The sequence below is a fragment of the Crinia signifera genome, chromosome 5 (genome assembly GCF_055691185.1).
Source record: "Crinia signifera chromosome 5, ASM5569118v1, whole genome shotgun sequence".
Taxonomy (NCBI): domain Eukaryota; kingdom Metazoa; phylum Chordata; class Amphibia; order Anura; family Myobatrachidae; genus Crinia; species Crinia signifera.
In genome coordinates, this window is record NC_139221.1 from 166,038,855 (window position 1) to 166,060,930 (window position 22,076).

Sequence of the window (22,076 nt, forward strand, 5' to 3'; positions counted from 1 at the left end):
AGAAGCACCAAATAAGTGGTAAACTTAGAGGAAACCTTTTGACTTTCCAACCCCTGAAGCCAAAAGGACCAGTGCCTTTCAAGGGTTCTGGGGGTTGCGCCTTTCTCCCCGGGATTCTTAGCAGATTCTCTTTATCTCTTCATAGAAGGCGAGAGCTTCAGTACTTGGGGAGAGGGCGACCCGTAAGGGTCTAGCCCAAATTCCCAAAAACACGCACACCCAAAAAAATTAGTGTGTTAGGTGAAAAAAGTGTAATAAATATATTTCAGCCAGATTTTCCTGCGCATCTGTGGGGAAAAAAAATCCAATTTAACATACTGTATGTTCTTTTTGGATATAAACTATGTTAATATAAATATCCATAATGATATATCAGTAAAAAAAAATTAAGGGGCAGATTTATTAAGCTTGGAGAAGAGATAGACTGGACATAAAGCAGAGAAAAAGGTAAAAGGAGATAAAGCACCAGCCAATCAACTACCAACTGTCTTTTTCAAACACAGCTGATTGGCTGTGCTTTATCTCCTTTTACCTTTTTCTCCGCTTTATCTCCAGTTTATCTCTTCTCCAAGCTTAATAAATCTGAAATCCTCTAAAGGCCCCCATACACTATGCGATTTTCGGCCGATTTCGACATCTGATCTGACATCTGATCTGATGCGCGGTCCCGCGCGCATCGGATTGGACCCCCCCCACCCCCCACATTGACAGCTCCCGGCTCCCTGCGGAGGTAGTGCAGGCGGGGACCGCAGGCGTCGCAGAGCAGAGACCGTCGGCGCGGCAGGAGAATAGGAAGAAATCCTATTCAAAAGACCGGGCGGCCGCTGATTGGCTGAGCTCTCAGCCAATGAGCGGCTGCCCAGTCTTTTGAATAAGTTTTTTGAATAAGTTTTCTTTCTATTCTCCCGCCGCACCGACAGTCTCTGCTCTGCAACGCCTGCGGTCCCCGCCTGCACTACCTCCGTAGGGAGCCGGGGGCTGTCAATGCGGGGTGGGTGCTGCTAGTAAGACAGGGGGGCGCTGCGGGGGACACAGAGTTGGCAGTAACAGAGCCGGGCAGGAAAAGCTGTCAGCGCTGGAAAAAAAAGCCCATACAATGAATGGGCAGCCTGTGATTGGCTGAGCGCTCTCTCAGCCAATCAGCAATTGGCTGAGAGAGCGCTCAGCCAATCACAGGCTGCCCATTCATTGTATGGGCTTTTTTTTTCTAGCACTGACCGCTCCCGCCTCCCCCTGCCCGGCTCTGTCACTGTCCCCCGCAGCGTCCCCTGCACGCTGCCTTAGCAGTGCCCCCACCAGCAGCCCTGTTCTGCAGCCCCCCCCTGCTCCCCGGGTTTACATGTGATAAATCGAGACGATGACATTCCACACAACATATATATGTAGCTCCTGCTTTTATGTTGGAAGGGAATATGCTCATAATGTGTAACTTCCTTTCCAGTTACAGTGTGTCAAATGGATCAGATGATATTTCCCAAAATTACAGTTTATCATACAGTGCTCTTTCTGATCAGTGTATATGGGGATGCTTCTAAAAATAGAAAGGGGTGCTGTTAGCCCATAGCAACTAATCAGATTTTGTCTAAAAATGAATGTAGTTGATGATATATTTGGTGGAAGCAATCTTGGATAGGAACGCTTTTTATACCCTCACCACATATATACCATAGTTTGAAGCACACTACATGGTACCTTACCAGTATATAAATGTGTGGTTTAGCCCTAGAAGTCTGACATAGATAGAGATTGTTTTGAAGTGATCTAACATTATTGTAACCAATGAAAATAGGTCTTTAGTAATTATACCCCTTAGTGTACCTTTTAAAGGGTAGTAGCCCTTACAGCAGGGCTTAACAAATACCGGTCGCCACGGCGACCAGATTCTGCTTCCTGGCGACCAGATTTTTTTGCAGGGAGGGAGGGAGGAAACAGAATCTGGTCATTGGCAGCCCGACCAGTGACTACCCATCCCCTTCCTGTCAGGCCAGCAACAGCGTGGTCCCCGACCCCTGCCCAGCCTGTCAGACACATGTATGGAACAAGTATGCTGCGTTTTTTTCACAATTAAAATGTTTTATGATTTAGCTGATTGCATCCAAACAGACTAGGTTTAGCGGCGTTCCATAACTGAACCCATCTAACTTTCTGGGCGAAATGCAAGAAATGTTGGGGCATCCGAACACTTTTGCGTGTCAGCACGAGGGGCAGCAAACAAAAATGCTGGCGCCTGTTCTTACCCAGAACAATTCAATTGTTGCTTTGTATGGGCACAATCTAGTGTGGCAGCCTGAGCTAAATACCTCCCTGGTAAGGTTACATGGCCCTCTTTGCGCAAAATTAGAAGTTTTGTTTATGACCCCTATTTAGTGGGTGCTATGGTATACTGCATGGTGTGTGGCATGTTGTGTAATGGGCATTACAGTGTGGCTTAATGTGTAATTTGCATTACGGCATGTGGAATAACATGTAACAGATGTGTGACATGTGGAATAGGCATTGCGTTGTAAATTTTTTCCACGCCTGCCCCTATTTTTAGTTTGTCTGGCTCTTAGATTGAAAAAAAAAAAATGTCAAGTATAAACGCAAATAAGAAGATGGGTCTTCCAGCAGATGGGTGTCCTTAGTTTCTCATCATCAATGCATTTCACTTAGTGGGCTCTTCAGGAAAAAAAATTATCCAGTTATGTATCCTGATTGGATAGCTTTCATTGAATCCAACTGTTTCATAACATTTGTAGCAAGTAGGCTTTTACAATATCATTTTGAACCTTTTGTCCTTTTGTTGAGACAGTCATGCAATGCCTTGATTTCAAAGCACATTTCCGATGGCTTGAGATAATTTGCTGCACATGCAGATCTTGTTCTGCGGCATAGCTTGCATCACCAGAGTCTGGAGCCGTTTGTGGCGATAATTAATCCATATGTGTGATGGTCTCAAGCTATATCCAATGCTACATGGTCTGATCACAGAAGCCAAGAGTGGATGTCTTTTAACTGAATTTGCTTCCTGCGACTATTGCATATGTTAGCACAGTCATTGTGTATCATTAAATCCATTTCTGAATCAAGCCTGGTGGTACATTTGTTAATCTTTCCCCTCTTACAGGAAGTCTATCATATAAATAGAACCTGTGGTTCTGTTTTGTGTACTATATACACTATAACGAGTGTAGCTTTTTAAATACATTCTGTCTTTTTTTTTTCCCCTCTGTGATGTAATTGAATCAGACTGTGCTTCTTTTCGTCACTAGATAACGTGGCATTGAAATAGTTGGGCCATGGCTCACTCCGCCAATGGTTACGGAGTTGCACTGGCTAGGTTGACTTTTTATGAAAAAAGATTTGATGAATAAATAGTATATTTCAAGTCAAACAATAGGCTATTCATAGAGATCCATCTATTTAGTGTGTAAATAGTTATGAGCATAATTACCCAAAAATGGCAGCATGCGTAGCACTAATTCAATAAACTATACTGCATAGTCTACTTCTATTCTACCACTCTATGGAAGGAGTATTTTAGGAGCAATGAGTAACCATGAATGTAGATTTATATGTTTTATAATGTTCGTAAACCGATTAATATATAATAATTTGAAGTAGTTATAGGGGCATATTCAGGGTCCGTCGTTAGCTGATGTAGTTCCGCCTGTTCTAGCTTTTACATCAGCTAGACAGGCGAATTGTATTTCACCCTTTCACCATTTAGTGTATTCAGGGTGAAATCAGTTCAGAACACCTCCTGGCGTTAAAAACCAATGAGGCGAAAGGGGGCATGTCCAATTCGCCTGCAGGCCTGGACAGTCACACACACACACACACACACACACACACACACACACACACACACACTCCATTTGCTTTTTTGGAGAGGTGCTATGTGAATGTAAACTTTTATTTTCTTCTAACTCCCCTGCTTCTTTTCATGCACACGCAGGGGAGTTCAATTGACACCCATCCCTCCATCCCTCCCTGCTGGGTCTCCGGGTATAACCGCCTCCGTTCCCGTCCAGCCACCATGCACTGCCTCTCTGAATCTAGTAATCCCCCACCCGCCCTGCATCTACTAATCCCCCGCTGCAAGGTGTCTGCCCACTGACTGGCTGCCGCTCAGCGGGCAGGCACTTAAGGAGGCATCCATGCCGAGATCGCGGCTGTGCTATCACAACCCCATACCACCTCCGGCTCCGTCCCCATCCACCCACCATGCAATGCCCGCTCTGCATCTAGTAATCCCCCACCTGCCCTGCAGCTTCTAATCCCCCGTGAGGTGTCTGCCCGCTGACCGGCTGCGCACAGCATGCGGGCACTTCAGGTGGCTGAGATCGCGGCTGTGCTGTCCTCCTGCTGTCCGCCCACAGCGTCTACAATCCCCCGTGAGCTGTCCGGCCGCTGTCTGCCCGGCTGCCACCGCCGGGCAGCGGGCGGACAGCAGGAGGACAGCTCACGGGGGATTGCTAGACGCTGTGGGCGGACAGCAGGAGGACAGCACAGCCGCGATCTCAGCCACCTGAAGTGCCCGCATGCTGTGCGCAGCCGGTCAGCGTCAGCGGGCAGACACCTCACGGGGGATTAGAAGCTGCAGGGCAGGTGGGGGATTAATAGATGCAGAGCGGGCATTGCATGGTGGGTGGATGGGGACGGAGGTGATATGGGGTTGTGATAGCACAGCCGCGATCTCGGCATGGATGCCTCCTGGAGTGCCCGCCTGTATGCTCCCTCCCCTTGTATCTGTGTACTCTGCCTACCCCCCCCCCCGCTTGCCTCTTTCACACACACACACACACACACACACCCCCCCCCCCCCCCCCCCGTTTGCTGGCCACCTTCATCCCCCCCCCCCCCCACCCTGATGGCCTCCTTCACCCCCCCTGCTGGCCTCCTTCACACACACACCCCCCCCCTGCTGACCACCTGCACCTGATTAGGTTGACATGTGGATTAGGTTGACATGTGGATTAGGTTGACATGTGGATTAGGTTGACATGTGGATTAGGTTGACATGTGGATTAGGTTGACATGTGGATTAGGTTGACATGGTTAGGTCAACCATGGGGGTTAGGTTGACAGGTGGAGGGTCGACAGGGTCATTAGGTCGACATGGTGGACGGTCGACGCGTGGAAGGCCAAAATGGTCATTAGGTCGGCATGGTGGTTAGGTCGATAGGTGGAAGGTTGACGGGGTCATTAGGTTGACCATGGGGGTTAGGTCGACATGGTGGAAGGTTGACATGGTTAGGTCGACCATGGGGGTTAGGTTGACAGGTGGAGGGTCGACAGGGTCATTAGGTCGACATGGTGGACGGTCGACGTGTGGAAGGCCGACATAGTCATTAGGTCGGCATGGTGGTTAGGTCGATAGGTGGAAGGTTGACGGGGTCATTAGGTTGACCATGGGGGTTAGGTTGACATGTGGATTAGGTTGACATGGTGGAAGGTCGACATGGTTAGGTCGACCATGGGGGTTAGGTTGACAGGTGGACGGTCGACGCGTGGAAGGCCGACATGGTCATTAGGTCGGCATGGTGGTTAGGTCGATAGGTGGAAGGTTGACGGGGTCATTAGGTTGACAGGTGGATTAGGTTGACATGTGGATTAGGTCGACATGTTGGAAGGTCGACCATGGGGGTTAGGTTGACAGGTGGAGGGTCGACAGGGTCATTAGGATGACAGGTGGTTAGGTCGGCATGGTGGTTACGTAAAAGGTTGACAGTCTCAAAATGGGAGTGAGGGATAACAGAATCCTGGGTAAAAACATCACATGGGTACAACACTGCAGTAAAACACAATGCTACATGGGTAGAGTAAAAAAAAAATGAAAAAAATCTAAATATATTCATATAGACAATAATAAACATACATAATGTATTTATAAGCAAAATGACAATAAATGACATTGATTAATTAAAAAAACTACATAAATTAAATAATATTTTATGTTTTGTAGACTAGTCCCGACAGAAGAAATTGTCTAGTTCACTTGAAAAAATGATAGTGAATACTACAATTCATCTAGACTTTTTTTTCAGGCGTAAAATATGCTGTTTTAGACAGAATGGACCTAACGACCAACAGTGAATACACCCCATAGGGTCAAACAATAAAACCAGAGCCTTTAAATTCTATAAAAATAACTTGAATGAGGAGGCATTCGCAAAATACAAAGAATCAAACAAAACTTGTAAAGGGGTAATCAAAGCAGCTAAAATATTATATGAAGAGTGCATAGCCACTGAAAGCAAAACCAACCCAAAGAAGTTTTTTAAATACATAAATAGTAAACGTTTAATTAAGGAAAACATAGGCCCACTAACTGATACTAGTGGAAAAAGTGTTACTGAGGACAAGGGAAAAGCAAAACTGTTAAATGAGTTCTTCTCATCAGTATTTACTAAGAGAGAGCAGACTGTGGAACGAACATTTACCACAAACGGGACAAATAAGCCAGATCTCATTGTGGATTTCACGCCGAAGGAAATAATACTGAGGCTAAGCAAACTCAAAACAAATAAATCACCAGGGCCAGATGGGATTCATCCGAGGGTATTAATGGAATTAAGGGATGAACTAGCTACCCCCCTACATTATATCTTTAGTAAGTCACTATCGTCAGGTATAGTACCAAAAGATTGGAGAATAGCAGAGGTAGTGCCAATAATCAAAACAGGAAAAAAGGAAGATCCCGCTAATTACAGACCCGTTAGTTTAACATCCATTGTGGGTAAACTATTTGAAGGATTTTTAAGGGATGGTATCCAGGAATATTTAGATCATCACCGTCTACTCAGTACTAACCAACATGGGTTCGTGAAAAATCGTTCATGCCAAACTAATCTACTAGGGTTCTATGAAGAGGTTAGCAAAAACCTCGATAATGGAAATGCTATAGATGTGATTTTCCTAGATTTCGCTAAAGCATTTGATACTGTCCGACACAAGAGATTGATTAATAAAATGGAGAACCTAGGATTGGGTGAAAATATCTGCAGATGGGTAGGGAATTGGCTATGTAATAGAGAACAAAGAGTGGTTGTGAATGGTGCCATATCAGATATGATACCGGTACTAAGTGGAGTGCCCCAGAGTTCGGTTTTGGGGCCCATTTTGTTTAACATTTTTATTAACGATATTGGGATAGGGTTACTCAGCAATGTATCCATCTTTGCGGACGATACAAAACTTAGCAAAGTCATCAAATCATCAGAAGATGTCACCATGCTTCAAAATGATCTTGCAATTCTAGATGAGTGGGCAAAAAAATGGAAGATGAGGTTCAATGTAGATAAATTTAAGGTTATGCACCTTGGGAGACACAACCAGTGTGCAAGTTACAACCTTAGCGGAGAGGAACTGGGTAATTCCATACTTGAAAAGGATCTAGGAGTCCAAATAGACAGCAAACTAGGATGTAGTGCCCATTGTAATGTAGCTACAAAAAAGGCCAACAAAATTCTGGCATGTATTAAGAGGGGAATGGAAACTAGGGACTCAAGGGTAATTATGCCACTATATAAAGCATTGGTGAGACCTCACCTAGAGTACGGAGTACAGTTCTGGGCCCCACACTATAAAAAGGACATCATAGAATTAGAAAAAGTCCAAAGGCGAGCAACAAAGCTTATTAGGGGAATGGAGAATTTAAGCTACGGGGAGAGATTAAGCAATTTGGGACTATTTACATTAGAAAAGAGACGTTTAAGGGGGGACATGCTCAACATGTACAAGTATATCAAGGGCCAATATAAGGAACTGTCACGCACCCTCTTTTCTACTAGAAAGGAATCTAGGACGCGAGGGCATGAGTATAGATTAGAAGAAAAAAGTTTTCATTCGCCTAGTAGAAAGAATTTCTTTACGGTCAGAACAGTCAAACTCTGGAACTCTCTTCCCAGAGAGGTGGTAATGGCTGGCTCATTAAATGCATTCAAGGCAAAGTTGGACAAACATTTACTGGAGAAAAACATCCATGGGTACAAATAAGAAATATAATTTGTCTGTAAAATACCAGAACCTACCAAATCAGCAATGGATATCTATACCAGGTTGAACTAGATGGACGCAAGTCTTTTTTCAGCCTTACCTACTATGTAACTATGTAACAAACAATTGGTTTGTAACATGCAGTTGGTTTTCTCTTTTTAAATGCAATGACCGCTTACAGTATATATGTTTACATACCCAATGTGATTTGTTTGCATTTGAGTTAAAGTTTATGGGGTTGAGACTAATATTTAGTGTAAATGTTAAATTGGAGTGCTGGTGTACTCTGCACTTAAGTGTGACTGACACTGGATTATCTATTTATTTTACTGTATTTAAATGGTTGTAGCTGCAGACTAGTTAATGTAACTAGGCAGAGGTGAAATCACCACCAGCCTGTGGAATGAGTGATGCTTTGTGCTACCAATCCCTGGTGCTACAAGGCATTTTAAATGCCCTAAAAAATGCTGTTTAGGTAGAGCAAAGTTTTTTTAATTTTTTTAGTCAATTGGTTCAAACCTTTATTTTATAGAAATTGTGGCAAAAGTGAAAGAAGTATCTCATCCAGACTGGACAATTCCACCTGAAGCAACAATGACATTAACTGAAGACAACTTTAACAATGTGGTAGACAATGCAGATATCATACTAGTTGAATTTTATGCACCGTGGTAAGTGCTGATAACCACTTAAAGAAATCTAAATCAGAAGGCAAAACCAATCCAATCTCAAAATGTTTAATCCACAGACATGCTATGAAGTGAAAGCTTGGTATCCATTTTGTGAACACATTAAGAAAAGTCACGCATACAAAAACCTACATACCGGAGATCATTTAGATCAACACTGAATTTTATACACTAGGTGGTTAGTTATTTCTCCTCCGCGAGTTGTGGATGATGAGAGAAATGCAAGTGTATATACCACATCCAGATACCACTGCTGCCCACCATACGGAACGTTGATCCAGACCTCTCACCAGTGTTCTAAGCTACAAACATACTAGACCTTAAGGCATGCATGTCCAAACTATGGCCCTCCAGCTGTTGTCAAAATACAAGTCCCATCATGCCTTGCCACAGTTTTGCTAATAGAGTATGTCAGAACTATGGCAAGGCATGCTGGGATCTGTAGTTTCACAACAGCTGGAGGGCCATAGTTTGGACATGCCTGCCGTAATGCAGAGCAAGTGCTTTATCAGTCTGTGTAGCTTCTCTTGTACTGCACATGCTCAGTATAAAAACATACACAGGTGTGTGTGTGTGTGTGTGTGTGTATATGGACCTGCATGCCTATAAACGTAAATCTTTTTTGATTACACCTCTGAATCAGTCCTTATGGGTCTCATTTAGAATAGTTAAACAAATATGCACCTATCATCTTGATTTGTTATTGACAAAAGTTGCTTCAATTCATGGGGTGCATAGGTGTAGGTGCATATTGCGTGCAAGTCACAAATATTGTGCCACTGTATAATTACTCATTTGATTTTAGAGGTAAACAAAGATGTTTCCCTGCATCTTCCCCCTGTAGTGTCTCTTTTTCATCAGCGACCATCTCTGGTCGCTGATGAAAATGTGACACTGAGCAATATATTGCTTTGTGTGTACGGAGCTTAAGTTACTATAATAGTGATCATTCAATGGTGAAACTATCCTATGGTATATTTCTGGTGTTTAATCTAGTGTATGTTTCACGAACGGTCTTAGTTTACACAATTACAAAGTGCACTTCTAGAATTATTTTCCTTTGACGTTCACTTTCTCCAACAAATTTAAAATAAGCAACAAATGTCATGCATTAAAACATTTCTTGACAAACATTTATTTTTAACATTACTAGGTGTGGACACTGTAAAAAGCTTGCCCCAGAATATGAAAAGGCTGCACAGGAACTAAGCAAGCGCACACCAGCAATACCATTGGCGAAAGTGGATGCTACTGCTGAAGCTGAACTTGCAAAAAGATATGATGTTACTGGCTATCCAACGCTGAAGATTTTTCGGAAGGGCAAAGCCTATGATTACAATGGGCCGCGACAGAAATATGGTAAAGCAGTTTGCTTTTTCCAGTTTTGCCATTATATCCATCAATGTGAAATCTAAGCAGGTCAGGATGTGACAGGGTTTCTTCCCTACTTTCACAATGATACATGACTTAATCTCCACCAAAACTTGCCTGAATAAAAACTGTATTGGATTCTTACACTACCTTATTGCAATTATCTCCAATCTCTTGGGTCCTTTAGAAAAATATAAATTAAAAGTACAGGCATTCCTCACTTAACAATCAAAAGAAATAAGAAAATGACAGCGCCTGGAATACTGCCGCCCTAGATCACCCTGAGACTCCTAGAATCCTTTACGAATATGCAAAACAAATGGTGATCCTTGGGCGCTGTAATCCCCTCTATTAGACAATCAGATGAGTCACAGATAGACTATGTACTGGACTCCTCAGTGTCAGCAAAGACTGAGGAGTCCAGTACATAGTCTATCTGACTCATCTGATTGCCTAATAGAGGGGATTACAGCGCCCAAGGATCACCATTCCTCACTTAACGACCATGTTTAGTTCCTACGACACGAATGTGTATAAAAATACATAATTCAAATACTGTACACTACTAAATAAAGAAAAGTCATACTCCTCTACTCCCTTTTCTCTCATTATTATTACATGTCTCGGAGACACTGCAAAACGTGCGCAGCACGGATCACTAAACAGTCTGGGTGGGTCGTAAGTACAAATGGGTAGGCGGGACGCAAGGGCGGGGTCATAAGTCTGAGCAGTCTCAGTGCAGTTGATAAAAGAAGGCCGGGTCGTAAGTCTTAGCAGTCGATAAACAGGTTTTTAAGTGAGGAATGTTTGTACAGTAATCACTAAAATTGTAATGTTCAGCTTTCCAATTGTATTTGTTCCCTGTGGTCAGTATTTAGCAGAGCTATCTCATACTGCTATTAAAATTGGGTGGTGTGTATTTTTTCTTCTTCTGGAATCTTAGTTTAACTTTGAACAATGAGATGCATCATTATTTGAAAATGAGTGCAAAATTGTTGATACTGTGTCACTCTTTAGAGAGCAGCGCTAGACAACAATGTTGACATTCTACCCATTTAATTTCAATGGCATCAAGATCATTTTAAAGAAATATTTTTTTCCCACCAAGTTAAGGTGTCTTCATATCCCCAACCTTCTAATGCAAGTGGTAATATTTAATATTACCGCGTTAAAGCCACTAATCAAGTCACCATGGACACAATATGCTTTATAAACAGCTATACAGTAGGTTGGTTTTTAATATTTTTTTTGTATTTGTCTTTTATTAAGGAATAATTGACTACATGATTGCACAGGCTGGTCCGCCATCTAAGCAAGTCCAGACAGTGAAACAAGTCCAGGAGTTCTTGAAAGATGGTAATGATATTGTAGTCATTGGCGTTTTCAGTGACAACCAGGAAAAAGAAATTCAGCTTTATCAAGATGCAGGTAACCTTTATTTCTGATGTAAAAGTGCACTTCTAGTTTATGGATTGCAACCGATCACCATTATTGTGTACAGTTGTCTAACTTAATTTCTCTCTTTTCTTCTTTTAGCACATTCTCAGTGCACATAGGTCAACTTTTTAATGACATGTGAAGTATTATATGAACATGTAAAATTGTCTAATTAGTCCTACTCTTCCTACAAAAACATACCAGGGCACACTTCTTATGCCCTTTAGCATTTGTACAATAATACCTGATGGAATCTAAAATTGCAAACATGGATTATGGAATGCATTGGTATAAACTACTGCAATTTGCTTCTTGCTTCATTTGTACTTGCTGTAAAAGATGCTTCCCAATATGTGTGGGTTTTTTTTTGAGAATAGAAAACAGATCACATTATGTTCCCATTGAAAATTGGCAACCTACTGCATTTGCTTGCTTGAAATAAATACAGTCATATTAAAGTGTTGGAAATTCAAAATTAACCATCACCGGTCGGCTACATTTCCTTTGTTGGACCACTCCATAAGCATGCTGCAACTATCAAATTTATATTTTGTTCCCGTGGATAAAAGTAATGTTGATAACCCTTTTTAGAGGCTGTACAACGAATTCACATGTTTATAAATGTGCATTAAAATAAGGTAAATATGTTAAAGTTGAATTTCTAATCAGCAGTATCTGCAGTTACAAAAACTGCCAACTCCTTAGTAGGGCTTAGCATATTTTTTACATTGATGGAAAACAGCAACGTTTTTAAAGTACACCAAATGTTTTATATCACATACAAATAGACTTGCATTTCTTGCTGATCCTGTCTGACGAGAAGCTCTTCAAACCGGATCTGTTACATTGAGGTGACCAACATAGGTCCTTCAGACCTTATACTTAGGGTGACATGTTAGTGGTGCTTTCAAGAGTAAAAAAAAAAAAAGACAGTTCGTTTAAGTATAAAGTCCCTACTTTTATTAACTGGCATAATATGATGCTTGATACTTTATTTTAAGACCGAGATGGGGAACCTTCAGCCCTCCAGCTGTTGAACTACACATCCCAGCATGCCGTGCTACAGTTTTGATATTTGTCCATGCTAAAACTGTTGTAGAGCATGCTGGGATATGTTGTTCAACAACAGCTGGATGACCAAAGTTCCCCATCCCTGTTTTAAGATATCTAGAAAAGTTTTCTATTTTATAAAAACTTTTCTATTAATGTAAGTGCCCAAACACCTTATCAGTTTTTGTTTTTTCTCCTGCCTCACATGCAAGTAGAAAAAAAAAAAAGATGATTTTTGTTCTTGATTGAAAATATCTCTGGAAGAGGACCACAACTAGTTTTTAGGGCTATTGAGGTTGACATTTTTCTGTAGTTGCCGGCCATTGACTGCGTCATGAGGCACAGTTTCCTTGCCCTTGAAAGCTGGGATGAGTAAGGTTAGACGTACTCAGGCTGCAGTCGCAAAGGGACACCACGACCAATGGTCTCAATATTGCTCTTGTACTGAGATCAAATTGCAGTTAGATGTGATTGCAAATGCAGGCAGGGTGGTATGCACCCCCTCCTGCATTTGCATTGCTTAGGGTTTGCATATGATAAACTCTTTGTGCTGTCTAACTCCACTACCTGGTAGGACCTCTACAATCGTAGCAATTTTGTGAACAAATTGAACTTTAATTTTAGTGTTTTGGATTAATGTGAAAAAATGCCTTATGGCTTAAAAACAATAAATATACTGTAAAACCATCAAATTCAAGCTTATGTTGCTATTGCTGGTCGCCCTGCTTATTGTACGTATCCATTTGAGGGTTTAATTAATATGTTCAGCTTAAGATTTCAATTAACAACATGTTACGAAGCAGTTCATTAGTGACCTGCTCTATATGCATCCATAACTGGTAAACCAATGAACATCTACATTTTTTTTATTGCTGTAACCCTTTTAGCATACAACATGGTGGGTGTATGTGCGTATATATATGAATGAGCCCATTTCTAGGCTGAATCGACTTCTACTACTATGGCTAAACAGTGTATTTGTAATTGACACTGAAAAGCGCATTTAATTTAATCCTATTTATTTGCTATGTTTTAATCTGCATTTCAATATATTTCAGCAAATTCTTTACGGGAAGACTTTAACTTTCACCACACCTTCAGCACAGAGATAGCCAACTTCCTGAAAGTGCCTACTGGGCAGCTGGCTGTAATGCATCCTGATCGATTTCAATCAAAATATGAGCCAAAGAAATTCATTTTTGCAATCAAAGTAAGTGATTTTGTGTTTTACAATTCATGGTGGTTTATTTGTTCTGTTCTCAGTAACCTGGAGACATGCTGGGACTACTTTACTTGTTTTATGTTTTCACCTATACAGTATGAGGAACCAGTTTCTAAAACTGTACAGGACCAAATGTATTTACATCCCAGATGAATGGATGATTGGTCATACTGTTTGTCTGGGATTTATAATACTGCTAATCCTTATTTGTCCACCTGCAGTAATATGTCACAATGTTTTTCAATCAGATTCATTATTAGAACCACAGCTTTTTTCAAGTTCCCATTATGTTTTCAATAATCAAGTGTAAGCACTGAAGATAAAACGGTAATCCATCTTTTAGGACTGTATTGAATTCAATATAATTAAATATTGCTACAACTGTACTTAAGGAGGAGATACATTTGCAGTCACACAAGATACAATAATGCACATTATCAAGAGTGTGGACAACATAAAATGTTGAACAATTGTTAACTCTTTGAGTGCCAAGTCAATTTGTCAAAATTGGTGTGAACATTGCCAAGCAAACCTTTTTTTATTCATCATAATGACCTGTAATGTTTGCCGTTCTATAGGAAATATAATCTCTTTTTACACAACGTTTACTTGAGTTTATATAACAAATGTTAGCGACGCTGGCATTTTTAGCGGATATTCTGCACATCACTTAGAGATGTTGACACATTTTTTTGTGCATCTCTCATGGATGTTGCAATTTTTAGCAGATATTTGCGTGTCTCACAGATGTTGGCACTCAAAGGGTTAACCTTTACTGACTTAGGTGTTGGTTCTCACAGCTTTTCTGGGGCCTTACACTTTAAAGCGTATTGGCATGACATATAAGAGTAATGTATTTAAAAAGGTGTTTAGGCACAATACAGTGCTGGCATCTTCATAGACATCAGTGACCTCCTAGTTTCTTTGGCTGTGCACTTGTCCAAGGTCACATCTCCCAAGGACTGGATAAGTGTGTACCCTCCTGTTAAGTAAACATGATTGAAAACCGGGAGATCCAACCCTCCACAGATATTGCTGTGTGGATGCTACTGAAACCAGAGTTGGTCTTCAGAACCAGCAGAGGGCATGGTGGCAGGACCAGAGCCTTTACCTGCAGAATTCCCTTTTCAAACATTGCTGTGTCACTACTTTTAACAGTCAATATGGCTATGGTAAGCTGTGAATGGTGCCCCAAACCAATGTGCCAGCATGAGGCCGTGTCAGTCAGCCCAGTGGAAGAGCACAGCGAAGCTTTTGAAGATGGAAGCCAGGACAAAGACCAGAGTTTCCCCTGGCATTTTCTAAGCTCTTTTGCATGGCCTGCACCATCCAGGTGAAGGTGCAGCAAAACAATTAAATAAAAACAAAACACCACATTTTGGAATAATTGTTTATTTTTGTTTATTTTTTAACAGGCTGGCTCACAGGTACCAGTGTGTCCTTGATATATGGGCATGTTAGTACTTGTGATTCTCCAAGTGCCATCATGCTGGGGCTGGCCTGCTGGGACCTGTATACTGCCATGAGAACATTATTAATGTATAAAATAATGTGAATTCTCCACTCACTGCCAGCAGGGCATATCCCTGGGCTTTTTGCTTGTTTAGAAGGATAGTTCCATTTCAGTTTTTGGGGTTCCACCTTTTTTGAGGAATTCAGGCCCTGAGCAGACCCCCACACTGGAAAATAGTTGTAGCCCCATGCTGGTCGTTTTCTCTTATTTCCATTACTCGATAAGGCTGAGAGCTCTCCATTCCCCAAAGTTAAATTCCTTTTTTAAGCAGATACAGATTGGAAGTCTGCTGCAAAAAAAAAAGGCATGAATTGTATCTATTAGTAAATCTAATCTGCTGACATTTGAAAAAGTTTATACCTAGCTGGATCATGTCACTGTTTCTACCTTGGTTTTGAAGTGCCTCAGTACCTCAGGGATCAGTCTTTGAGCCACTTGTCTGAAGTCTTAAGCCTCTCTAGTTTCTACATGATATGCAGTGAGTGTGGAGCACCCAGGTAGGCAAATGAACATGGCCTCTTGTTTTCGGTCTGTCTCATTGAAACCTCCTTTTTATGTTTCAGTTGGGAAAGGAGTCTAATTCTGTTTACCAGTGGGCAGACCATGGCTCTAAGCCAGTAGATGTGGAAGGTGCATATATGCTTTACTACTTTCTAAGAAGCCATTACATAATTCATGAGACCCTTATAAGTTGCTTTACCAGACTGGTCATAAATTAATGATCAGTGGTCTGTTTTATCTTCAACATGTTGATCATACAATTTTCTGTTTTTTAAAATTTCACGACATTCCCTGAGCATTTCCCATTACTAATTACTTTGTAGCCTGCAGCAGTTTCACTAACTGTAGTATGGGATGCTCTGAAAGTTTGAGTATGCTTACCTTTACTTTGTCTTTTGGGTACATAAATCACGTGGCCCTATATTCACTTAGAATAGAGTAGCCGTTGGACTCTTGTGACCGAGCCCACTCCCAGTTGTTCCACTCTAAGGCCTACAGTATGTACTTTCAAATATTCTTTTGAGGGTCCCATTGTATTTCAGATTAGGTTGAACAACACCACAAACTAGTAAATACATAAATAAAAATGCATCAACAAGTAACTATTGTATGTTCTTAAGTGTCTTTTTGTGGTTGAACTCTTTTCAGTCAATTTTTTTTTTTTTTTTTAAATTAACTATTGTATGTTCTTAAGTGTCTTTTTGTGGTTGAACTCTTTTCAGTCAATTTATTTTTTTTTTTAAAAATTTTTGTAATTCGAACATTCTGGTTTAAATTGGAATTGATTTTTATCTTTTTATAAAAAAAATGGTCTACATTGAATGTTGAACGATTTTAATGGTTTTAATTTTAAAGTGGCTCACCTTTTGATCTGCTACTAGCACTAGGGCTGTTGAGCCTGACTAGAAGTTGGACCTGAAGGGGTTTAAAATAAAAAAAACTTGTTCAAACCAGAACTTTCGTTATACAGACAGATTTTTAACTGCCATCTTAGCCATTGTATTTTATTGGCTAGTACTGTGATGCACTGTACCAATCACTATCTTTTTGTCCTGTCGAAAAAACTGCATTGGGAGTGGTTCTTTGCATTGGATTGACAATTTAGAGATCACTTCAGAATGTAGTGAAGTTAGATTTATGTGATTTTAGAGTTATTATAATTTTCATGTTTGCTATTTAATTATTTTTTTTCCCGTAAACTTCTTTTGCAGGATTCCACATCTGAGGAAGATATTAAGGAACATGTTACTAAGCATGCTGTACCTTTGGTTGGCCATAGATTAACCTCTAATGAAGCTAAAAGATACACAAAACGTCCCCTTGTTGTTGTATATTACACAGTAGATTTTAGCTTTGACAATCGTGCCGGTAAGTCAACAATATAACCAAATTTAGGCAAAGGTAAACAACTTTTTTTTTTTAAACCTTATTTGGAGTGAAAGACCTAAAAGCAGATACCGAAGACATGCTGAAATGTAGTACTTTATATAAATATTGCTGCTAATGTTTGTAAAATCTTCAGACCTGTATCATAACACAAGACATTCTGGATAATGGACCTTATTCAGATCTGAGCTCAGTACATTTGTTTGGAAAATAGGCAAAACCATGTGCACTGCAGGTGGGGCAAATGTAACATGTGCAAAGAGTTAGATTTGTGTGAGTTATTTTGTTTCTGTGCAGGGTAAATACTGGCTGCATTATTTTTACACTGCAATTTAGATTTCAGTTTCACCACACCACACCCATCTGCCCCACCTGCAGTGCACATGGTTTTGCCCATTTTCCAAACAAATGTACTGAGCTCAGATCTGAATAAGGCCCAATGTGTATGTGGCGAGAAGAATGTTAGAATACCAGGTGGCACACAGAGGAACTTGAAGTTATATGTTTTATATACCGTTCCATTCAGATCTTGTTTTTTGGTAACACAGGAGAGATTTATTCATAGCTTACTACTCAGTGTAAAACTTAATATGTATATATTACTGCTTTGAAAAAAACAGCTCTCTACATATTTCGTTTCAGGAACCCAGTATTGGCGGAGCAAAGTCTTGGAAGTGGCAAAAGATTTTCCAGAGTACACCTTTGCGATTTCCAATGAGGATGACTATGTATCCGAGTTGAAAGAGCTTGGATTAAGTGACAGTGGAGAGGAAGTGAATGTTGCCATTCTAGATGTCAATGGTAAAAAATATGCTAAAGAGCCCGAAGAGTTTGATTCAGATTCACTTAGAGATTTTGTGTTGGCTTTTAAAAAAGGTAAGTTATACATTTATCCAACATTTCCACAACAGTTAGAAACTTAAATGTCATACGATTCAGAAGTAATGTACAAAATACACACAGAGATTTACTAGATAGATAGATGCTGTAGCCCTGGCACTCGCTGTAAGTAACTGCTACCTGGGTGCCTCGCAACCCTCTGCTGAGGGAGAATATGAGGTATAGGCTGGCTGGCACTCCTGAGGCTTTTCATATGAGCATTACGTGCTGTTAAATAATATCACCAACACTATTCCAGTGTTGGTGTTATTATAAAACAGCACGTAATGCTCATATGAAAAGCCTCAGGAGTGCCAGCCTATTATATGTATGTATGTCCGGGGACGGGCACTCCTTGCTTCCAATAAGTAGAAATTGCCGGATGCAGCGCATAGGTAAATGTGTAGATAGCTAGGGGGGGGGGGGTTTGCGGCACTCTCTCAGACTTGTTCAAAATAAGCTCACACAATATTCACGTACCAATTTTCAGATTTTTGGTTTCAATTTTTTTTTCTCATATCACTTTGAATTTTGTGATGGATCTGCACAAAAAAGTCTAGCACATTAGGAGTATGTTTCTGCAGAGTATGCTAAACAAAAAAAGTTAAATTGACCAGTAAATGTTAAAAGCCCTACATACAGTAGATTAATATGAAATTATTTTTTACTTGCATTTGGAGCCATTGCCACCAGGAAAGGCATACATTGTCATGAATGTTTGAAGGAGAGAAAACTGTTAGGTGTAAGATTGCAACCAGAATCAAATTCATATGGATCCATTGGGACACTCATTATCGTATCCCTGTTCTGAAGCAGGGGAAATACATAGAAATATTTTTTACACTAGCTTTGTTCTGTATATAAAGCACTGTGTTTGTTTTATAGAAATTAGTACTGTGGAACCATTCAAGACACTTTCTAAGAAAATACCACTCTCTAAATTCTTTATCCTGTAGGATAGGGTGTGGTATGGGACTCCGACAGTCGGGATCCCGACAGTCATTATCCCGACGTTGGGATCCCGACTGCCCGGAGTCAGACAGCATGGCGAGTGCAAAAAAGCCCCTTGCGGGCTCGCTGCGCTTGCCACGCTGCGGGCACGGTGGCTCGCTACGCGAGCCACCTATTCTATTCTCCCTCTATGGGGCTCGTGGACCCCCACGAGGGAAAATAGCGGGTGGCTGTCGGTCACCCGGCTGCCGGCGTTTTGACAGTCGGGATGCCGACGTCAGGTAAATGACTGTCGGGATCCCGACTGTCGGGAACCCATCCGGCACCCGTAGGATAACCTCTTGTAAGATTAAAGTCAAAATGTGAACATTGCATTTTCTCGTGTTCTATTAGTAGATTTATTTTTCTTTTTAGCATTCATTGCTTTAATCATTTGGCATTCTAATAACTTATGTAATATAATTTTTTTTTTTTTGCTCAGGAAAACTCAAGCCAGTGTTAAAATCCCAACCTGTACCCAAGAACAATAAAGGCCCTGTGAAGATAGTGGTTGGGAAAACATTTGAAGACATTGTAATGGATGCAAAATCAGATGTTCTCATAGAATTTTATGCCCCATGGTGTGGCCACTGCAAATCACTTGAACCAGTTTACAATGACTTGGGTAAAAAGTACAAATCAGTGCAAAATATTGTTATAGCCAAAATGGACGCTACTGCCAATGACATACCCAATGACAAATACAAAGTAGAGGGATTTCCTACAATATATTTTGCACCAAAGAACAATAAACACAACCCAATTAAATTTGATGGTAGTGACCGAGATTTAGAGGGATTTTCAAAATTTATTGAGGAACATGTTACAAAGTCAAAGAGAAAAGAAGAACTTTGAAGTTTTGTGTGTGATTAATATTTAATTTAGTATTTTGTTTTCCATGAATTGTATCAATACTTTATGTAATTGCTGTAAATGTCCCAAATTACCTGGCTATGAGTATTTTGCCAACACTTGAAATAAAGTTTAGTATTAAACATACCGTTATATTTGGTCTAGCACTGTAAAACTAAAATTTCCATGTATTATATTTTTATTTTTTTTATTTTGCTTTGGGCTGATCATAAATCGCAGTAATTTTTATTTTATATTTTTATTAAACTGACAAGCAACAGATTTTTTTTTTTTTTAAGAACTATTTGGTAATGTTTGATATTTTGCAGAAAAGTAACTGAAATAAAACAAATGACACTGATGTTAATGTTTGCCACCTGATTATTGTGCTGGTTTGTTAAAGGCCTAATCCTCTATTCTCTCTCAAATAGTGAATAATTGTCTACATTGAAAAAACAATATATTTTGGATGGAAAATAACTTAGCAGGCTTTTCCAAACCATTCCCACCCCACCCCCCTCCTCATGGATGATTACAATAAACTCCAGACATGAAAAATAAAAAGTTATTTTCATATATTATAATTTACACACAACACAATAATTAAATATTTAGGCAACAAAAATGACATTGCTACTTTTTCTATTATTTTGAACCTCTGTATTCTAGAAAAACGTATTCATTTAGAATGTATGGAAAGTCTTGCTTGACCAAATTGTAGTATTCTCATCTTCGTGATGCACAAAGTTGGCAAGTTGTTTAAATACATTTATTAGTTCATTACAGGTCCTTGCAAATCTAGACCAGAAAAAATACCCACCCAAATTCCTCCTGCACATTCGAACAGTCCAGTCCATTTAATAAGATTTACATTCTGCATGATAGTGGAAATCTTAATTACATAGATTTGCAAAGATATGTTTAAGGGCCAGGTGCACTACGTTTTGAAAGTGATACAATGGAGAGTGAGAAACAGCCAGCCAATCAGCTCCTACCTGCCATGTCACAGACTGTGTTTGAAAAATGTCAGGCAGGAGCTGATTGGTTGGTTGTTTATCACTCTTCATCTTTTAAAGCTTGGTGCATCTGGCCCTTGGCCACTAGCCACTTCTTTGTGTCTCTGCTTGGTGGTCCTAACACTACAGGATAACACTGTAGTACCCTATGTGGTTTGTACATTTTGTGTATTGCTACATGATGGCACACATAATTTAAAATTGTATTTCAGCTTTCAATACAGGCTGTTGTATGGCATTTACAGAGAATTGGTGTTGGGGATCTTAAATCCACTAAATTAGCTATTTTTTTAAATAATTGGAGGATTCGTCACAGCGTTAACAATTGCAAATTTGTTACAGTATATCAGTCTGACTAGGAAACACTTTAGCAATAACGACACAAGATTAATTATTAATTAGGTTCGTATATATAGATTCAGCATAAGTATAAACCCATACGTATAAAGAAAGAACAAGTCAAAATAATAAATATACAATCAAATAATTAGTAGAGCTGGCATCCCAGCTGTTAAAAGAGAAGCAATAGATTAGTATTCAGTAGCAGCAGTTTTGTGCAGGCATCAGTGTAATAGTGGGGGGAAAATAGTTCAGTAGTTCCCATATACAGCCATTATAATACATCTAAATAGATGTATACACAGAAATTGGTCACACCAAGGGATGCCACAATAGATAATGAAAAAATGTATTTATCTCTTACATATAAATTATTTGTTTATAGTAATATTCATCAGTCCAGAAGCTTTCCCTAAAATTATAAACAGAGAAAACCATAACGCAAATGGTTTAAAACAGGGGTGGGGAACCTTTTTTTGTGCCAAGGGCCGTTTGTATGGGGAAAAAATTTATCTTACAAATTGTCCTGCTGCAGCCATCCCACTCTCCAGTGGCTGCTGCTGAATAGGACTGACAGTCTCCGGCTGCTGTCGATTTAAGAGGAATAGTGTGAGAACTACTTATCTCTCGCAAGAATTCCCCTGTTCTTATCTCCCGGCAAAGCCGCCAGGCGGGTGGGCGGGCCACGCATACGGCATTGGGCCTGAGGTTTCCACCCCTGGTTTAAAACCATGAATATTTGATAGCCAATAAATGCATTCACATGGATCTGAGTGTTACACAGCTTTATATGGACACCGAAAGTCCTACATGGATAAATCTCTCCAACCAGATTATGTCCAGTAATTCTC

At 40.3% G+C, this 22,076-nt stretch overlaps 1 protein-coding gene and 1 long non-coding RNA gene across 2 annotated transcripts in view; both read left to right on the forward strand.

Moving 5' to 3' along the window:
* Positions 1–20,231, forward strand: part of PDIA4 (protein disulfide isomerase family A member 4) — a 41,568-nt gene extending 21,337 nt beyond the window's left edge. Inside the window, exons 4-10 of the mRNA XM_083188248.1 lie at positions 8,513–8,651; positions 9,823–10,028; positions 11,310–11,468; positions 13,586–13,737; positions 16,975–17,131; positions 17,792–18,025; positions 19,461–20,231. Coding sequence (XP_083044374.1) covers positions 8,513–8,651; positions 9,823–10,028; positions 11,310–11,468; positions 13,586–13,737; positions 16,975–17,131; positions 17,792–18,025; positions 19,461–19,873 — 1,460 coding nt within the window. The 3' untranslated portion in view covers positions 19,874–20,231. The remainder of the gene's footprint in view (positions 1–8,512; positions 8,652–9,822; positions 10,029–11,309; positions 11,469–13,585; positions 13,738–16,974; positions 17,132–17,791; positions 18,026–19,460) is intronic.
* LOC146079594 (uncharacterized) lies at positions 4,923–5,807 on the forward strand. The gene is made up of 3 exons (XR_014474629.1): positions 4,923–5,044; positions 5,258–5,298; positions 5,642–5,807. It is a non-coding gene; the product is annotated as an uncharacterized LOC146079594 (long non-coding RNA).
* Positions 20,232–22,076: the final 1,845 nt, after the last annotated feature.